The following is an 18,856-nucleotide window of genomic DNA, read 5'->3' as shown; positions in this document are numbered from 1 at the left end:
ATGTCCCCTTCTCTCTCTCAGTGGGATCATGGCCCTCCCCCCCTCTCAATGTCCCCTTCTCTCTCTCAGGCAGAGGTTACACCTTTCGTATCATCTTCGTATTGTTTTCTTATGCGTATCGCCGCGACGTCGTGCGCCTGAGTCACACTTTCGTTTTTTTTTCGTTTTTGTCAGCCAAGCACACTGATGTAGTACACTGCCAAAGCAGTAGGTGGCAGTAGGTGGCAAACATGAAGGCAATTTCAACCAATCAGAACGAATGTGCCAATACACTTCCTGGTGGAAGCTCCAGCAAAGAAATGTCAATAAGGCAGGCGCCTATGCCGCGCCACCATCTTGCTTGCTCACTCAATGCAGCAATTCTTTTTTCAGCAAAGCCTAATAAAAGTGCAATAAACAAAACGGATACATTCACTGTGTGTTCTGCCTGTCATTTGTTGATGAAACAAAACTAACATCAACACAAGTGACCACCAAGAGCAGATAGTTTAGTCTAAAAACGATCGGTAGCATTGTTAGCTGCATGCTAACGTCAATGGAGTATGCCATTATAACTATAGCATTGTGGCTAGAAGCTAACGTTAGCTCACGCTACTTAGCCAGCACGAAACTGATGATATCGCGAGCTATCAGTAGTTAGATAACATTAGAGACAACGCTGTGTGTATTAAACAAAGGTGAATAGATGACTGGGCCATTTTGTTTAATGCTTGTTAAGTTGAAAGAGGAACTCTGAGCTAACAGGGTCTGAATCCTGATAGCTCACGTTAGCCAGCTCATGCAATCGGTAATGCTAGCAGAATGAATGGATGTAAACTTTATTTAACATATTGCATATGGGTACAATACAATACGGCTCAATACAAACAATTGTTAAGGGAATGCAGACTGTTGTAGCTTGGACTGGGGTCCTTATAACAATAACTTGACAACACATGGTAGCTGAAGCTATTTGGGACACACACACTGTACACAGGAAGGGCACGCAGATGGTATCTACTGCGCATGGGCGTTTTCGCAACAACTGCTCCGTGCTGACTACACGCTGTATTCCTGGCGTTTTTTTTGCGTATCTCCAAACGCAAACACAATTTTGCGTTTCAGCCGTATCCACAAAAAAACGCCAAAAAACGCGTTTCTGTGTAGATAGGACATGATACGTCGTCAAAAACGTATAAAAAAACGCCAGGAATACACTAGTCTAACCTCAGCCTCAGTGGGATCATGGCCCTCCCCCCTCCTCTCAATGTCCCCTTCTCTCTCTCAGTGGGATCATGGCCCTCCCCCTCCTCTCAATGTCCCCTTCTCTCTCTCAGTGGGATCATGGCCCTCCCCCCTCCTCTCAATGTCCCCTTCTCTCTCTCAGGCTATGGTTAGACTAGTGTATTCCTGGCGTTTTTTTATACGTTTTTGACGACGTTTGATGTCCTATCTACACAGAAATGCGTTTTTTGGCGTTTTTTTGTGGATACGGCTGAAACGCAAAATTGTGTTTGCGTTTGGAGATACGCAAAAAAAACGCTTCGACAACAGCGTGTAGTCAGCACGGAGCAGTTGTTGCGAAAACGCCCATGCGCAGTAGATACCATCTGCGTGCCCTTCCGGTGACAACAGTGTGTGTGTTTGGGACAGAGGCAGAGCTCCGTGTCCCAAATAGCTTCAGCTACCATGTGTTGTCAAGTTATTGTTATAAGGACCCCAGTCCAAGCTACAACAGTCTGCATTCCCTTAACAATTGTTTGTATTGAGCCGTATTGTATTGTACCCATATGCAATATGTTAAATAAAGTTTACATCCATTCATTCTGCTAGCATTACCGATTGCATGAGCAGCTGGCTAACGTGAGCTATCAGGATTCAGACCCTGTTAGCTCAGAGTTCCTCTTTCAACTTAACAAGCATTAAACAAAATGGCCCAGTCATCTATTCACCTTTGTTTAATACACACAGCGTTGTCTCTAATGTTATCTAACTACTGATAGCTCGCGATATCATCAGTTTCGTGCTGGCTAAGTAGCGTGAGCTAACGTTAGCTTCTAGCCACAATGCTATATTGTTATAATGGCATACTCCATTGACGTTAGCATGCAGCTAACAATGCTACCGATCGTTTTTTAGACTAAACTCCGCTCTTGGTGGTCACTTGTGTTGATGTTAGTTTTGTTTCATCAACAAATGACAGGCAGAACACACAGTGAATGTATCCGTTTTGTTTATTGCACTTTTATTAGGTTTTGCTGAAAAAAGAATTGCTGCATTGAGTGAGCAAGCAAGATGGTGGCGCGGCATAGGCGCCTGCCTTATTGACATTTTCTTTGCTGGAGCTTCCACCAGGAAGTGTATTGGCACATTCGTTCTGATTGGTTGAAATTGCCTTCATGTTTGCCACCTACTGCCACCTACTGCTTTGGCAGTGTACTACATCAGTGTGCTCGGCTGACAAAAACGAAAAAAAAAACGAAAGTGTGACTCAGGCGCACGACGTCGCGGCGATACGCGGCGATACGCATAAGAAAACAATACGAAGATGATACGAAAGGTGTAACCTCTGCCTCAGTGGGATCATGGCCCTCCCCCCTCCTCTCAATGTCCCCTTCTCTCTCTCAGTGGGATCATGGCCCTCCCCCCCGCCTCTCAATGTCCCCTTCTCTCTCTCAGTGGGATCATGGCCCTCCCCCCCCTCTCAATGTCCCCTTCTCTCTCTCAGTGGGATCATGGCCCTCCCCCCTCCTCTCAATGTCCCCTTCTCTCTCTCAGTGGGATCATGGCCCTCCCCCTGCCTCTCAATGTCCCCTTCTCTCTCTCAGTGGGATCATGGCCCTCCCCCCTCCTCTCAATGTCCCCTTCTCTCTCTCCATTCAACAGATTTACATGTAAACATTATAACAAACACGTGACCGTTCAACAGATTTACATGTAAAACATTATAACAAACACGTGACCGTTCAACAGATTTACATGTAAACATTACAACAAACGCGTGACCGTTCAACAGATTTACATTTAAACATTATAACACCTCCAACTTGCCATCAGACTGTTGATGTTAATAGAGTCTGAGTGAGTCAGCAGGTCCTCCTGCTATAGGGGCTACATCCTGTGGTTTCACTTTTCACCTTTCACCTCTCACCTCTCCCACCCACCCAACCCCACTCCACCTACCCAACCTCCTCCAATGTACAGTTTCTATGTCAAATGTATATACACTCTTTTCTGGACACTTTTTGTATCACAAACAGTACTGTATTTGCAAATCTGGAATGTCATAAATGTATAGATGTAGCAGTACTGTCTATCTGTATGTCGTGTGTGTCATATATGTCCTGATGAATTGAAAATGGGGGACCCTGATGTAAACAAGACGAAAGTCTTTCTCTGGTCTGCATCCCCCTTAACAATTGTGTGTATTGAGCTGTACTGTACTGTACCCATTCTGCAATCTGTTAATAAAGTTTTCAATCAATCAATCCCTCCTAGCCTTTAGCCTCTGTGGCCTGCTCCCCTCCTCATGAAACCCCCCATGTCCCATTTCCCAGCACCACGACACAATCTTCCATTTTTAAAGAGTTATTAACACACAATGACGGCACATAATGTGATAAAATAAACACATTTTGGGAAACACCAGTCATCATTGGATTGCTCGGCAAAACGTCCTCGTCTTTCAACGTTGTGTTCTAATTTGATACATTGTGTCCGTGTCTTCCTAAAGGTCAAAAGCTCCAGCAGTCTATGGTTTCTATGGTTACAGAGTGGTCAATCAAATCATCTACCTCCCGCCCCCAAAGGGCTGTTGTGTTCAGAAATACGTAACATCACAAGAAGCTGGCAATGCCATGAATGCGGTTTCTGTGGATCTTTCAAAACTGATATTAACAAAATGATCAAATAAAGAGTTATGTAAAGATGTTTTAACAGAAACCTGAACACTGAAATGAAATGAAAGTAATTGTGCATTTCCAACCCATTTTGGGGTGGGAAATCCTTGATCCAGGATTTTAAATGTTTAACTGTAGTCCAGACTTCTTTTCCTTAGTAACCCCCCTGACTGAAGCCCCTCCCCTTGTCTGATACCAGTTCTCCACCATGTTAATTTTTATTATTATATGTTCGTCATATTATAAGAAGTATTATTATTCTCGTCCGTAGGTTCTAATCCCTGTGAGCTGAGCTGCTTGGCGCTGGGTCATAACTTCTACTACAACTTTGGTCGTGTTCTGGATGGTACTGCCTGCAAGCCCGGAGCCCTGTGTGTCAATGGACACTGCCTGGTGAGATGCAACAGAACCCCTTATCAACCAGAGCCCCTTATCAACCAGAACCCCTTATCAACCAGAACCCCTTATCAGCCAGAACCCCTTATCAACCAGAACCCCTTATCAGCCAGAACCCCTTATCAACCAGAACCCCTTATCAACCAGAACCCCTTATCAACCAGAACCCCTTATCAGCCAGAACCCCTTATCAACCAGAACCCCATATCAGCCAGAACCCCTTATCAACCAGAACCCCTTATCAACCAGAACCCCTTATCAACCAGAACCCCTTATCAGCCAGAACCCTGTATCAACCAGAACCCCTTATCAACCAGAACCCCTTATCAGCCAGAACCCCTTATCAACCAGAACCCCTTATCAGCCAGAACCCCTTATCAATCAGAACCCCTTATCAACCAGAACAGTGTATCAACCAGAACCCCTTATATGATGGTGGTGGTATAGATCAGTGGTTCCCAAAGTGGGGGTCGCGACCCCTCCGCCGTGCGGGGGTCGCCAGGTGATTAAAAAAATATATATATTTTCTTTTTTTGCAGTCAGGCCACTGAACTTAGAAGCAGGCCAGGCCAGTGTTTCTAGTTGCAGCAATAGTTAGATAACCTAGGTGGGGAACAACCAGGAGATCACTGCAACTTACACAAGTTGGAGAACTATCTCTCTCTCTCTCTCTTGCTCACACACACACACACACACACACACACACACAGAGGGAGCCGCATGTGATTGGTGGAGGCGGGACCCTTACAAAAAACTAAAAATCCATTCACCCATTAAAAAAAAAGCAAAAAATAAATAAATAAAAAATGAGATGTTTGAGATGTTATATATATGTCTCCTTATTTGCAAAACTTAATACGACTTGTACGTTACTTGTTATTAGATTGTAAGGCTGTTTTTCCCTGCAATAGTATGAGATAACTACAATGTCGAGGGGAGGGGCTGTGTTGGAGCCATATTGACAAAATTTGGGTTTGATGGGAAACCTGTAACAAAAATATATATTTTGATTTTCTGGATTATATTATTAATTGATATGAAATTGTACTTACCTGTATGATTTAAATTAATCTTGATATGTGTTGGATACATCGGTAATCAGCCAATCTCATCTCGTCACCGTGACTCTCCGTGACTCTCCCCTCCACGTTGTGTTTGTTTTCAATACTTCACATTGGCTGTCACACACTGTATCAACCCCTGTTAGTACATCCATAGTCATAAGAAACGACACTGCAACGTGATCTCTTTCCTTAGATCCTCATGTTTATTTTCATGAACATAGCCTCTGTACCAGATGTAACCCATTCTGTATTGTCCTTGAACAGTCTTAATTCATTCTTCTCCACCATCTCTTCTCTCATTAGTCCAATGGTTCTGGGCCTCGTCGTAGCCAACCACCATTCCCTGTTAGCCTAAGCTAGCGATGATGTGTCACTTACCCTCCCCCACCCAGCGAGGTCTCTCAAAGTCTCTGATCAACGCGTCTGCTCGTCTGTGCTTCGTGTCTCAATCTAACTTATCCCGGAAGAAACTCACATCATAACGTCTTCCCCCTAGCAACAGGGCCCCGTCCCCTTTTCTCGTTACTACGTGACACGCTACCATGGCAATAGCTGGTCTTTGACACACTAAACGATGTCTCTACACCACCATGCAGGAGCCCAGCGCCGGCTGCATACAATGACCTTGGCTCGCTCGAGAGCTCAGCTGATAACAAGCCCTTGTCTGCAGCCCCACTGGAGCCAGACATAGTGACTGCTACTGTCCTCTTACAACTGATATCTAATAGCAGATGCTGTCACCCACCGATATATACATTATATACACATTGAAAAACATAGATTCCTTCATATGGATAGTTACCTGGACACTTATCTGTTGATGACTGTGGGGGCGTGGCATAGATACTCCCCCCCTGGAATGAAATCATCATATCAAGCTGCAAGCAGAATTATTGTTAAATCTATGTCACAACGAGAAAAAGCAACCAAGTCCTCACTCAGTGGCATGGGTTTTGGCTAAACACAAGAAGCCATTCTCTGATGCATACATAATAAAATAATGTATGACTGAAGTGATGGAGACCATGTTTGAAGGCAAACAAAAGCAAATCCCCCTCAGATAGCACAGCAACCAGAATAACTGAAATACTGGCTGGTGATTTGATTAAACAGCTTTGTGATAGAATAAAAAAATGCACAGTTCATTTCCATAGCTGTGGATGAGTCCACTGACACCACTGAGAAGCCTATGTTCTGAAGAACCGTTCATGTTCTGAAGAACTGTTCATGTTCTGAAATGTTATTGCTAAAGATTGAGAAGATTGGATCAGTTTTTTTTGGAATACTTGAAACCCCTTTTTTGTGGAATATTTGATGCGGCCCAGCCTCACCCAGACTCTACCTCCAGCGGCCCCCAGGTAAATTGAGTTTGAGACCCCTGACCTACAGTATACTATTTTGTATCATGTGTAGTAAGTCGTAAATTCACAAGCCAGCTGTACTCACTCGTCTCTCTATCTTCTCTTTCTTGCCTGAGATGAAAAGTGTGCACCCAACATGGGGCTCGAACCCACGACCCTGAGATTAAAGGGGAGATGAAGCATTGAACAAACCTAGTTTGTTTGTTGTGTACCTTGTGTAAGACAGGGTCCTATAATCAAATGTGAAATCCTGCTTATTTGTCTGAAAAACCAAATATAATTTCCCTGTTTTCCCCATGGGCGCCGCCATTTTGTTGCTGACGTCACGGTGTTGGTGTGGTCTGGCTCCTGCTGGGTAGCTGCCTAGTAAACATGGAGTGTCAGTAAATGCAACGTTGCCTACCAAACAACGGGACCGCGGTGGTTCTTTTTGTATTGCTCCTGGCTGTTCAAACTAATTTTACCGTGTCAAAGAGAGGAAAGTTGGTTCATTTCCACAAACTACCAGTGAAAAAAACAGTGTTGTTCAACCACCGTCGCGGGGCATTTAGCTACCTGGCTACCTAGCTCCAGTTCAACCACCGTCGTGGGGCATTTAGCTACCTGGCTACCTAGCTCCAGTTCAACCACCGTCGCGGGGCATTTAGCTACCTGGCTACCTAGCCGCAGCCGGGATTCAAAGCCAACTAGCCGGCTAACCCAGCTCGCTAAATGCTGCATGTAGCTAGTTAGCTGAACTGGAGCTAGGTAGCCAGGTAGCTAAATGCCCCGCGACGGTGGTTGAACTGGAGCTAGGTAGCCAGGTAGCTAAATGCCCCGCGACGGTGGTTGAACTGGAGCTAGGTAGCCAGGTAGCTAAATGCCCCGCGACGGTGGTTGAACTGGAGCTAGGTAGCCAGGTAGCTAAATGCTGCGGTGGTTGAACAACACTGTTTTTTTCACTGGTAGTTTGTGGAAATTAACCAACTTTCCTCTCTTTCACACGGTAAAATTTGTTTGAACAGCCAGGAGCAATACAAAAAGAACCACCGCGGTCCCGTTGTTTGGTAGGCAACGTTGCATTTACTGACACTCCATGTTTACTAGGCAGCTACCCAGCAGGAGCCAGACCAAACCAACACTGTGACGTCACCAAACAAAATGGCGGCGCCCATGTTGATAAATGCTTCAAAAAAGGACTTAACAAATAGTTTTTTCTTAGAAACTGCTTATTTTTATAATGTGATTTTTTCTGTGGCTTATCTAAATACTAATTTGATTCTATGACTATGTTTATATCGCTATGCTTCATCTCCCCTTTAACACTTTGAATGCCCAGCAGGGGGCGCTCATTTAGTGCTTGAATGCCCAGCACCACTTCAATGTTAACGTTAATATCGCCTAATCTATGTTTTAAATTATGTGTCTAATCTGCCCGTCGCATTATCAATGACCCATTTCCAGTCAACATTGTCGAAGCGGATTGTTTTTTTATCGGTTAATTTCCGTTTTATATCATTTTGAAAAGCCCTCGTTTTCAAGAAGGAAAAAAAAGAATCCCTGCTAAACGCTGATGTACTGTAATATTCTAGAATGTTGTCATTGTTCTGCCTATTTATGAATAGTTTTCAAATAAACGCTAGATTATCGATAGTATATGTGTACATATGCACGCTGGTGCCGCAAGCTGTAAATCGATTATTTTATTTCCTGATCACTCACACAGTCAAAACAGCCATATCACATATAGGGGGAAAGCTTATATCTCCGTGAAAAAAGGTCTGATTATCCTAATACTGGTAAAATAGATTCCTTACCTGAGATCAGATGGTATCCAAATGGATTATTCCAATTCCTGATCGACCATTCCAAAAATCGATCCTTTTATTGATCCACTGCGTATACAGTAAAACACATAATCCCCACTGCTCTGATGGTCCAGCAAGAAGCTGATCGGCCCCGGTTGCTTGCGTGAGAAGTAAAATGTGGAGTCCGGGTCTTTTTTTCCCATGCATTTTCATTGAATCCAATCCAAAAGGGTGAATTACCATCTGGGAGACGATAGGGGGCGCTTTTTTCACATCTGAGCGCCTGGCGGGGCAGGATTACCAACGGTAGACTCGGTTGATGAAATATGAATTAAGATCGCTAATATAAAAAAAAAACGAGAACAAACGAATATTCTCGTTATGGGCATTCAACCCGAGAAAACTCGGTTTGGGCATTCAAAGTGTTAAGAGTCTCATGCTCTACCGACTGAGCTAGCCGGGCTGCTCAACCATAACACACTCAAAGAAAAACTCCACCCTAAAACTGAATTTACATTGTGCTACTCTAGTGATCTATTAATTAAAAATAGAATTTCAAGTCACATTCACCTTAAAATGCAGTAAATTATACTTTTCCACAACATAAAATCACATCGCAATTCCTCTGAATATGAGTGCGTTTGTTTTGAAAGGGGGGGTCAATTCACTTATGTAGGCTATTGCAATTATCTTATTTTTTTCATGACATAGTGTGTGTCGCGACTGCCGTATAGCTATGACGTGCATTATTTAGGACAAAGTAAATCCATATGTAGCAGGGTGGATTATCCCTGCTTCGTGGGAACGGTTGCTGGTAGTCACGAGGTAGCTGGACACAGTAGAGCTCAGTCTGACTGCACCCTCGTCTTTGGGCCTGTGGCGTAGACTGGAGGCTGGTAGTGTGAATGGATGGGGCCCGGGGTTTACCAACCTGGTCTGGTACTCTGGTCTTCCTCCCCTACAGCAGGGCGGTCAGCAGTACTCCCCAACACGTTCCCCACTTCCCCCAGTTGCTCCTTGAACCCTCCCACACCTAGTGACTGAATTGTAAATAAATACCCTGAGTTCCCCCCGCAAGCAGTACCCTCCCTCAATGACCCTAGAAACCTTACAATGAAAAGGGAAAGGTGGAATAGGAAGGGGTTAATTAGGTTAACGTTACCCACACCAAAAGGATTGTCAAACGGCTCATGGATAGACACACACACCAATCTCCCATCTACTTCTTTAATGTTACTTAGTCTGGTTCACTACAATGATTTAATATAAGTGACCAATTGGACTGAAGTCCCACTGTAGTGCTGCTTGTAACTCCATATCTCATGAACATGTATATTATACACCCACACAGGCACGCGGGAACTATAAAACGGCAGGGGGTGCTGGGGGGTCGCCAGATTGAAAAAAAATTTAAATAAATAAAACGTTTTTTTTTTTTTTTTTTTTTTTGCGGTCAGGCCACTGAACTTAGAAGCAGGCCAGGCCAGTGTTTCTATTTGCACCAGCGCAATAGTTAGATAACCTAGGTGGGGAACAACCAGGAGATCACTGCAACTCACACAAGTTGGAGAACTATCTCTCTCTCTCTCTCTCTTGCTCTCACACACACACAAAGGGAGCCGCATGTGATTGGTGGAGGCGGGATCCTTACGAAAAACTGCTAATCATTGACACATGCTAGCCTGTAATAATCCCCCCCAGAAAAATGTACTTTGCATTTGATATATTGCAAATATATGCCATCACACACACTGGCATTTAAAGGGTTAGAATTATAAAATGAATATGTGGTGTTATGATCAGGGCTGAAGTTGAATAAAATATTGTATTTATCAATAACAAAAAACTGAAAATCCATAAAAATCTGTGTTGTTGCTAATCATACATTAGCCTGTTTTTTAACAATAAGTTGTGATGCCATCACAAACAATGGCATTTAAAGGGTACAAATAAAAAAAAAAATGCCTGCACCAGAATGCAGGAAATTAAGTCTTTGTAACAAAAAAATTCCTGGTGGGGGACCCCCAGACCCCCTGCTTAAAAAGTGGCCTGACTGGGGCTATATTTCCTGGCCTGAATGATTTCCCCAGTCCGGCCCTGGTTAAAAGCCTCCAATGCTTATTAGTGTGTGTGCGTTTGAACGTTTGCATGTTTCAACCATACATTTCCATTTAAAATTTTATTTTTTACCTCCTATAAAAAGTTTGGGAACCCCTGGTCTAGCCTGTACCCCCCAGACATGTTGCTGGCCCCGTCAAAACAGTATCCTATCAGCCTCTCCATGGGCAGGTCGAGGCGTAAAAGTATTTTATACACAAAAACAGCGTCTCGGCTGTTGTGTCTGGGCCGGGCATTGTAAAAACCCCAAAAGAAGTTCTGAGCTTCCAAGTTGTCATCGGCTAACTGTATATTACACGAGAATTGTTCTTTTCCAGTGAGTGACATCAGTGGTTCCGTCAGCGCTCAAGCCAAAGATTGGGCTTTTGGATGCTTTGCCTCTAATTTGTCGCTGAATATCATGGGCAAGCAGCTGTAAGATTTTGTTTTGGATGTTGTTGGACATCCAGTTGTCTCTCTTTTGGAGCCAATTCTTCAACTCGGGATCAGACTCGGTGCGCACTCTTTCCATCATGAGCTGCCATAACACCCCATCCCTATTTGCATCACCCCTCAGTGGAAGCCCCTGGCGCCCGAGGGGGGGTATAGGGGAACAGACTCAGTTAACTCTTCAATACCTGATGCTGAGGCTGAACCTGTCGTCTCTGTCTCTCTCTGACGTTTATCAGATTTAGTGGGACTGTCACTGGGACCGGCGGGACGTTTAGAAAATAAATCTGATATTTTCCTTTTCTGCAAGTGAGACATTCTGTGCTAGCAAAGTTTGACTACTAGCTCAAATCGACTGACTGCGCAAGCACTGTATCACAGTAGCTCAGTGGTTCGTGGCGCGTGGGAAGGGCGGGAGACGGGAGGTGAATACAATTAGTTGTTTCACCTGTCATTCAATCAGTCTGTGACAGTCTGTCATCACTCGAAAATCTACCCGGTTTTACACGTATGATTGTGTACATACAGTAGTGTAATGAATGAATGAAAACTTTATTTAACAGATTGGAGAATAGCTACAATACAGTACGGCTCAATACACACAATATTAAAATGGTGACGTGCTTTGAGCAGGATAAACTTATAATATACAGTGTTACAGTTATACAGTTACAGTATATACAAATATATAAATACTGTCATAAATTTTTTTTTTTTTTTTTTTTTTTTTGCAATAATTGAGAGGGGGTGCTGCAGCACCCCCCGCACCCCCCTTCCCGCGTCCCTGCACCCACACCTGGGTTACTGTCAGGGCTAATATACTTCAATGCGTTTGACTCATCGCCCACGTCTGGGTCTTCACTCTGTATAATACACGCATGCACGCACGCACACACACACACACACACACACACACACACACACACACACACACACACACACACACACACACACACACACACACACCTATATCAGATTACTCAGCAACCTGGGCGTGACATGAAGTTAGCTTTATGTTGTCGTGGCTGAGCGGTTAAGGCGATAGACTAGAAATCTATTGGGGTCTCCCCGCGCAGGGTCGAATCCTGCCGACAACGGGAAAGCTTTTAGGCTGGTAAATATTGGTATTAAATCAATGTAGTATCTATGAAATATAAAGTAATATAATATGAATCCATGCATAAAGGTTCTGTTGCAAACCAGGTTTGTTCATAACAAATCTTGATGGCTGTCTCGTGTTTTCATCTAAACTTAAGGTACATTTAATGGTACTTCATTGTGTGTGTGGTATAAAAAGGTTTCATGAGCTTAGAGGATAATCTATAGAAATCCATTGTAGTTGAAAAATGCATTGGTGTAATTTCAAAAGAGTGTTATTTTTCTTATTTCCTGGAAAGCTTATTTTTGGGAGAAATTAGATTTGAACTCCAAGCAGTTTCAATGTTGCATATATATTGGATGATTAGTTCTATGCAGTATGCAAGTACCTACAGCAGGGGTCTCAAACTGGATGATATTTTGCGGCCCCCTACTTGACATCAAAGTTTAGTGTTAGTGCGGCCCGCGCAACTTTTTGCCAAGTCGTTGTGCGAGTTGGAAGTTTTCTTTTATTTTATCACTTGTAGGCTACCATAGCACAGGCTCATGACAGCAACGTTACGTTAGTGACTTGGTTGAAACGTGATTCCGGAGTGATACCAAGTAAAGTGGAAGGCAAATATATCCTGTCACCCAGTGCGTATGGCAGGCATCCTCAAAATTCTCCGCTATCTCCTCTGCAAGCACTGCTCCACTGTCTGTGTCTGTCTACTCTGGTCCAATCACATTCAGCGTCCCGTCAGCGTTCCCCCCCCCCCCCCACCCACAGTCTGCGAATCAGAGGCAGAGTAGGGCGGGTCTTTACGGAATGCGTGTCGTCTCTTTCAACAGTCCGAGTCAGAGCGAGAGTTGACAGCACATCTACAGGTAGTCTAATCTGCAGGTACTGTAGCTAGTAACCTCGTTCCCAGTTTTATCTCTGTGAGATAAATGTAGCTAGTAGCCTAGTTTCGCCAGCACGCAGGCTAGTAGAAAAATGTGGCATGTTCAAAGATGGCCAGTAAAAGAAAAGTCAACACTGAAAATCGCTGCAATTCAAAGGTGAATGGACTGAAAAATATGCGTGCATCCTCCCAGCACCAAACCAATGTGCCTAATATGCCAAGAAACTGTAGCTCTTGTGAAGAGTGGCAATTTGAAACGCCACTCCGAAACAAAAGTTATTTTGATGCAACCTTTCCTCAAGATTCAGTGCTAAGAACCACAAAAATAAATGGAATGAATGGGATGTCCGATATTATCGGCCGACCGATATTATCGGCCGATATCGGCAGTAAAATGTGATATCGGAAAATATCGGTATCGGTAATTTTTTTTTTTTTTTTTTTTTTTTTTTAACCTTTATTTACCCAGGCAAGCAAGTAAGAACCAATTCTTATTTTATTTATTGTCAAAAGTATGCATTTTGGTTTAATTCAACAACAAGAGATATGTAATGTTAATTTTTACTTTTTTAATTATCATATTTTGCACAGATAATGCTTACATTTAGAAAGCCTTTTGAATGCATCCAGTGAAATTATTAGTTACCTGAAATTATTCAGTTTTTTTGGGGGGAAACCCTGCATATATCGGTATCGGTTGATATCGGTATCGGTATCGGTATCGAAATTAAGAGTTGGACAATATCGGAATATCGGTATCGGTAAAAAAGCCAATATCGAGCATCCCTAGAATGAAATCATCATATCAAGCTGCAAGCAGAATTATTGTTAAATCTATGTCACAACGAGAAAAAGCTACCAAGTCCTCACTCAGTGGCATGGGTTTTGGCTTAACACAAGAAGCCATTCTCTGATGCAGACACCTGAATATGTCTAACAATAATTCAATGTGTCTAACGTTAATTACTTGCATTCTCTGTGTTCGCGATGACGTTGTGTAACTTGCTGACCTCTCTTGATCCTCCCTATCCGGGTCCTACTAATCACCCCAAAGTACCAGAAAATACCAGAAAATACCAGAAACTACCCCAAAATACCCCAAAGTATACCCCAAAATACCAGAAACTACCCCAAAATACCAGAAAATACCAGAAACTACCCCAAAATACCCCAAAATACCAGAAAATACCAGAAAATACCAGAAACTACCCCAAAATACCCCAAAGTATACCCCAAAATACCAGAAACTACCCCAAAATACCCCAAAATATACCCCAAAATACCAGAAACTACCCCAAAATACCCCAAAATACCAGAAAATACCAGAAACTACCCCAAAATACCCCAAAGTATACCCCAAAGTACCAGAAAATACCCCAAAGTACCCCAAATAGTGTGTAATAGTGTAATAGTGTAATAGTAGTAATAGTGTGTAATAGTGTAATAGTGTGTAATAGTGTAATAGTGTGATAGTGTGTAATAGTGATAGTGTAATAGTGTGTAATAGTGTAATAGTGTGTAATAGTGTAATAGTGTGCAATAGTGTAATAGTGTAATAGTGTGTACTATTGTAATAGTGTGTAATAGTGTGTAAAAGTGTAATAGTGTGCTAGTGTAATAGTGTAATAGTGTGTAATAGTGTAATAGTGTGTAATAGTGTGTAATAGTGTGTAAAAGTGTAATAGTGTGCTAGTGTAATAGTGTAATAGTGTGTAATAATAATAGTGTGTAATAGTGTAATAGTGTGTAATAGTGTAATAGTGTAATTTTGTGTAATAGTGTGTAATAGTGTAATAGTGTGTAATAGTGTAATAGTGTAATAGTGTGTAATAGTGTAATAGTGTAATAGTGTAAAAGTGTGCTAGTGTAATAGTGTAATAGTGTAATAGTGTGTAATAGTGTAATAGTGTGATAGTGTAATAGTGTGTAATAGTGTAATAGTGTGTAATAGTGTAATAGTGTGTAATAGTGTGTGTGTGTGCGTGTGCGTGTGTGTGTGTGTGTGTGCGCGTGTGCGTGTGCGTGTGTGTGTGTCTCCACATTATGGCTGTAGTGACTGAGGCGCGTCTCTACATTTCGTAGCCGCATTTCTGCAGACCCCTCTCTGATTGGTTGAACTCCATTTCTGCAGACCCCTCTCTGATTGGTTGAGCGAAGCCCCTCTATGATTGGTTGAGCGTCATGTGAGCGAAGCCCCTCTCTGATTGGTTTAGCTCGTCACGCGGTAAAAGGCGGATGTAATGTTATCATATCAAGAAGATAAGCAGAAATGTACTACCAGATTCGCGTATAACGTTATTTATTTCCTGTGACTTCGCGGTTTATTCATAACGTTATGCACATTTCACAACACAGCCAGCTGTTTGAAACTGTACATTGTAACATTATATAACATAACGTTATGTTATTTCGCGGTTATTTCGCCAGTTTATTCACATAACGTTATATTGTTTACATTGTCTTTCTTCTATTATAACCCTCCCAAATCATATTCAGAAAGTATCACAGAGACTTCTATTGACCAAGGAATTAGTTATTATTTCGCGGTTTATTCACATAACGTTATATTGTTTACACTGTCTTTCTTCTATTATAACCCTCCCAAATCATATTCAGAAAGTATATCACAGAGACTTCTATTGACCAAGGAATTAGTTATTATTTTGCGGTTTATTCACATAATGTTATATTGTTTACACTGTCTTTCTTCTATTATAACCCTTCCAAATCATATTCAGAAAGGCACACACAACATATTCCAGTTAACGGTATATTTTTTTAATGATTCGTTATGGCGTAATCAATACTTCCATGCGTATAAATTGCGTTCGCGACCTCCATGTTTTGGGAGTAGTCATCAGAAACCTCGGATCCGGGATTCGCTCCCATCCGTCGGGCAAGAACTGTGGGTTTTCAGCCTCTCTCTCTGGAGCTTAACGGAGTTTCCTCCGGAGTTTCTGGAGGAGCTTGTCGCGGCTCATGCGCATGCGCACGCTCAACCAATCAGAGAGGGGTCTGCAGAAATGGAGTTCAACCAATCAGAGAGGGGTCTGCAGAAATGCGGCTACGAAATGTAGAGACGCGACTGAGGCACTCTGTACTCTGGCTGCATCCAGGAAGGGATTAACGCAGTAAAGGTTTAGTGAGACAAAGAATGAGACATAAAAAACGTAGAGGGCTCAGGAGGTAGAGCCGAGCGCTAGTCTGGTTAATCAGAAGATTCCCGGTTCGATTCCGGCTCCTCCCGGCGGCGTGTCCGAGTGTCCTTGAGCAAGACACTTAAGCCCTGCTCCTCCCGGTGAGCAGATTGGCACTTGGCATGGTCGCCTCCGCCTTCGGTGTGTGAGTGAATGTGAGGCATACATTGTAAAGCGCTTTGGATAAAAGAGCTATATAAATAGCTCCTTCTCCCCCTCTCTCTCTCTCTATCCATCTTTCTCTCTCCCTCCCTCCCTCTCTCTCCCTTCTTCTCTCTCTTCCTCTCTCTCCCCCTTCTCTCTCTCCATCTCCCTCTATCCCCCTTCTCTCTCTCCATCTCCCTCTCTCCCCCTTCTCTCTCTCTCCATCTCCCCCCTCTCTCTCTCTCTCTCTATCCATCTTTCTCTCTCCCTCCCTCCCTCCCTCTCCCTTCTTCTCTCTCTCTCTCCCCATTCTCTCTCTCCCCCTTCTCTCTCTCCATCTCCCTCTATCCCCCTTCTCTCTCTCCATCTCCCTCTATCCCCCTTCTCTCTCTCCATCTCCCTCTATCCCCCTTCTCTCTCTCTCCATCTCCCCCCCTCTCTCTCTCTCTCTCCATCTCCCTCTATCCCCCTTCTCTCTCCCCCTCTCTCTCCCCCCCTGGTTGGTTTCCCTTGTTCCACAGCTCCTCCATCAAGATGCCATACAAGTTGGAATCCATCTTGAGTGCTAGAGACCCAGACACACACACACACACGTACACACACACACACGCACACTATTACACACTATTACACTATTACACTATTACACACTATTACACTATTACACTATTACACACTATTACACTATTACACACTATTACACTATTACACACTATTACACACTATTACACTATTACACTAGCACACTATTACACTTTTACACACTATTACACACTATTACACTATTACACACTATTACACTATTACACACTATTACACACTATTACACTATTACACTAGCACACTATTACACTTTTACACACTATTACACACTATTACACTATTACACACTATTACACTATTACACACTATTACACTATTACACACTATTACACACTATTACACTATTACACACTATTACACTATTACACTATTACACACTATTACACTATTACACACTATTTGGGGTACTTTGGGGTATTTTGGGGTATTTTCTGGTACTTTGGGGTATACTTTGGGGTATTTTAGGGTATTTTGGGGTAGTTTCTGGTATTTTGGGGTATACTTTGGGGTATTTTGGGGTAGTTTCTGGTATTTTCTGGTATTTTGGGGTAGTTTCTGGTATTTTGGGGTATACTTTGGGGTATTTTGGGGTAGTTTCTGGTATTTTCTGGTATTTTGGGGTAGTTTCTGGTATTTTGGGGTATACTTTGGGGTATTTTGGGGTAGTTTCTGGTAGTTCCTGGTATTTTCTGGTATTTTGGGGTAGTTTCTGGTATTTTGGGGTAGTTTCTGGTATTTTGGGGTATACTTTGGGGTATTTTGGGGTAGTTTCTGGTATTTTGGGGTAGTTTCTGGTATTTTGGGGTATACTTTGGGGTATTTTGGGGTAGTTTCTGGTATTTTCTGGTATTTTGGGGTAGTTTCTGGTATTTTGGGGTATACTTTGGGGTATTTTGGGGTAGTTTCTGGTATTTAGGGGTATTTTGGGGTAGTTTCTGGTATTTTGGGGTATACGGTATACTTTGGGGTATTTTGGGGTAGTTTCTGGTATTTTGGGGTATACTTTGGGGTAGTTTCTGGTATTTTCTGGTATTTTGGGGTAGTTTCTGGTATTTTGGGGTATATTTTGGGGTATTTTGGGGTAGTTTCTGGTAGTTTCTGGTATTTTCTGGTATTTTGGGGTAGTTTCTGGTATTTTGGGGTATACTTTGGGGTATTTTGGGGTAGTTTCTGGTATTTTCTGGTATTTTGGGGTATTTTGGGGGTATTTTCTGGTATTTTGGGGTAGTTTCTGGTATTTTGGGGTATACTTTGGGGTATTTTGGGGTAGTTTCTGGTATTTTCTGGTATTTTGGGGTATTTTGGGGTAGTTTCTGGTATTTTGGGGTATACTTTGGGGTATTTTGGGGTAGTTTCTGGTATTTTGGGGTATACTTTGGGGTATTTTGGGGTAGTTTCTGGTATTTTCTGGTATTTTCTGGTACTTTGGGGTGATTAGTAGGACCCCCCTATCCTAACATTGACACTTAATAGTGGGACAACAGGTACCGCCAGGGGGAGCTGGTGGCGACGTTGGGCAGGGGGACACAGGTGAAGAAGGATGGGCTCAGGGCGCGGCGCCGGCGGCGGAACTTCCTCTTCATCGTTTTCCAGAGAAGGAAGAGGTCGCTTGGAGCTGGAGCTCCGGACATCAAGCATGCGAGATATAAACCCAGTTATGAGGCCGTTAGTAATGGAATATGCCATAGCTTAGCTTTCAGTTAATGCTAAAGAGACATTGTGAACGAAGAAGCAGACGAGCTACTGCCGAAGAGTGTGGTAGATATTGCACACGTTGCGTTTTAGCTAAAGTATAGGTAGGCCTGCCACGATAACACATTTTGCTGGGCGATTAATTGCCCCCGAAAATATCGCGATAAGCGATATTATTGCGACCGGTTAGAGAATTTTTTTTTAG

General features: G+C 42.9%; 1 protein-coding gene across 2 annotated transcripts in view; it reads left to right on the top strand.

Annotated features, from left to right (window-relative positions):
• The window catches only part of adamtsl5 (ADAMTS like 5), a 111,509-nt gene that overhangs the window by 61,764 nt on the left and 30,889 nt on the right, over positions 1 to 18,856 (top strand). For both annotated transcript variants that reach the window (XM_084309099.1, XM_084309100.1), the window contains exon 6: positions 4,150 to 4,271. In XM_084309099.1, the coding sequence (XP_084165225.1) occupies positions 4,150 to 4,271 (122 nt within the window). The remainder of the gene's footprint in view (positions 1 to 4,149; positions 4,272 to 18,856) is intronic.

The sequence above is a fragment of the Notolepis coatsorum genome (genome assembly GCF_963971535.1).
Source record: "Notolepis coatsorum genome assembly, chromosome: 2".
Classification (NCBI taxonomy): Eukaryota; Metazoa; Chordata; class Actinopteri; order Aulopiformes; family Paralepididae; genus Notolepis; species Notolepis coatsorum.
The sequence above is the reverse complement of the archived record's forward strand: the minus strand, read 5'-3'. Positions and strand labels throughout refer to the sequence as shown.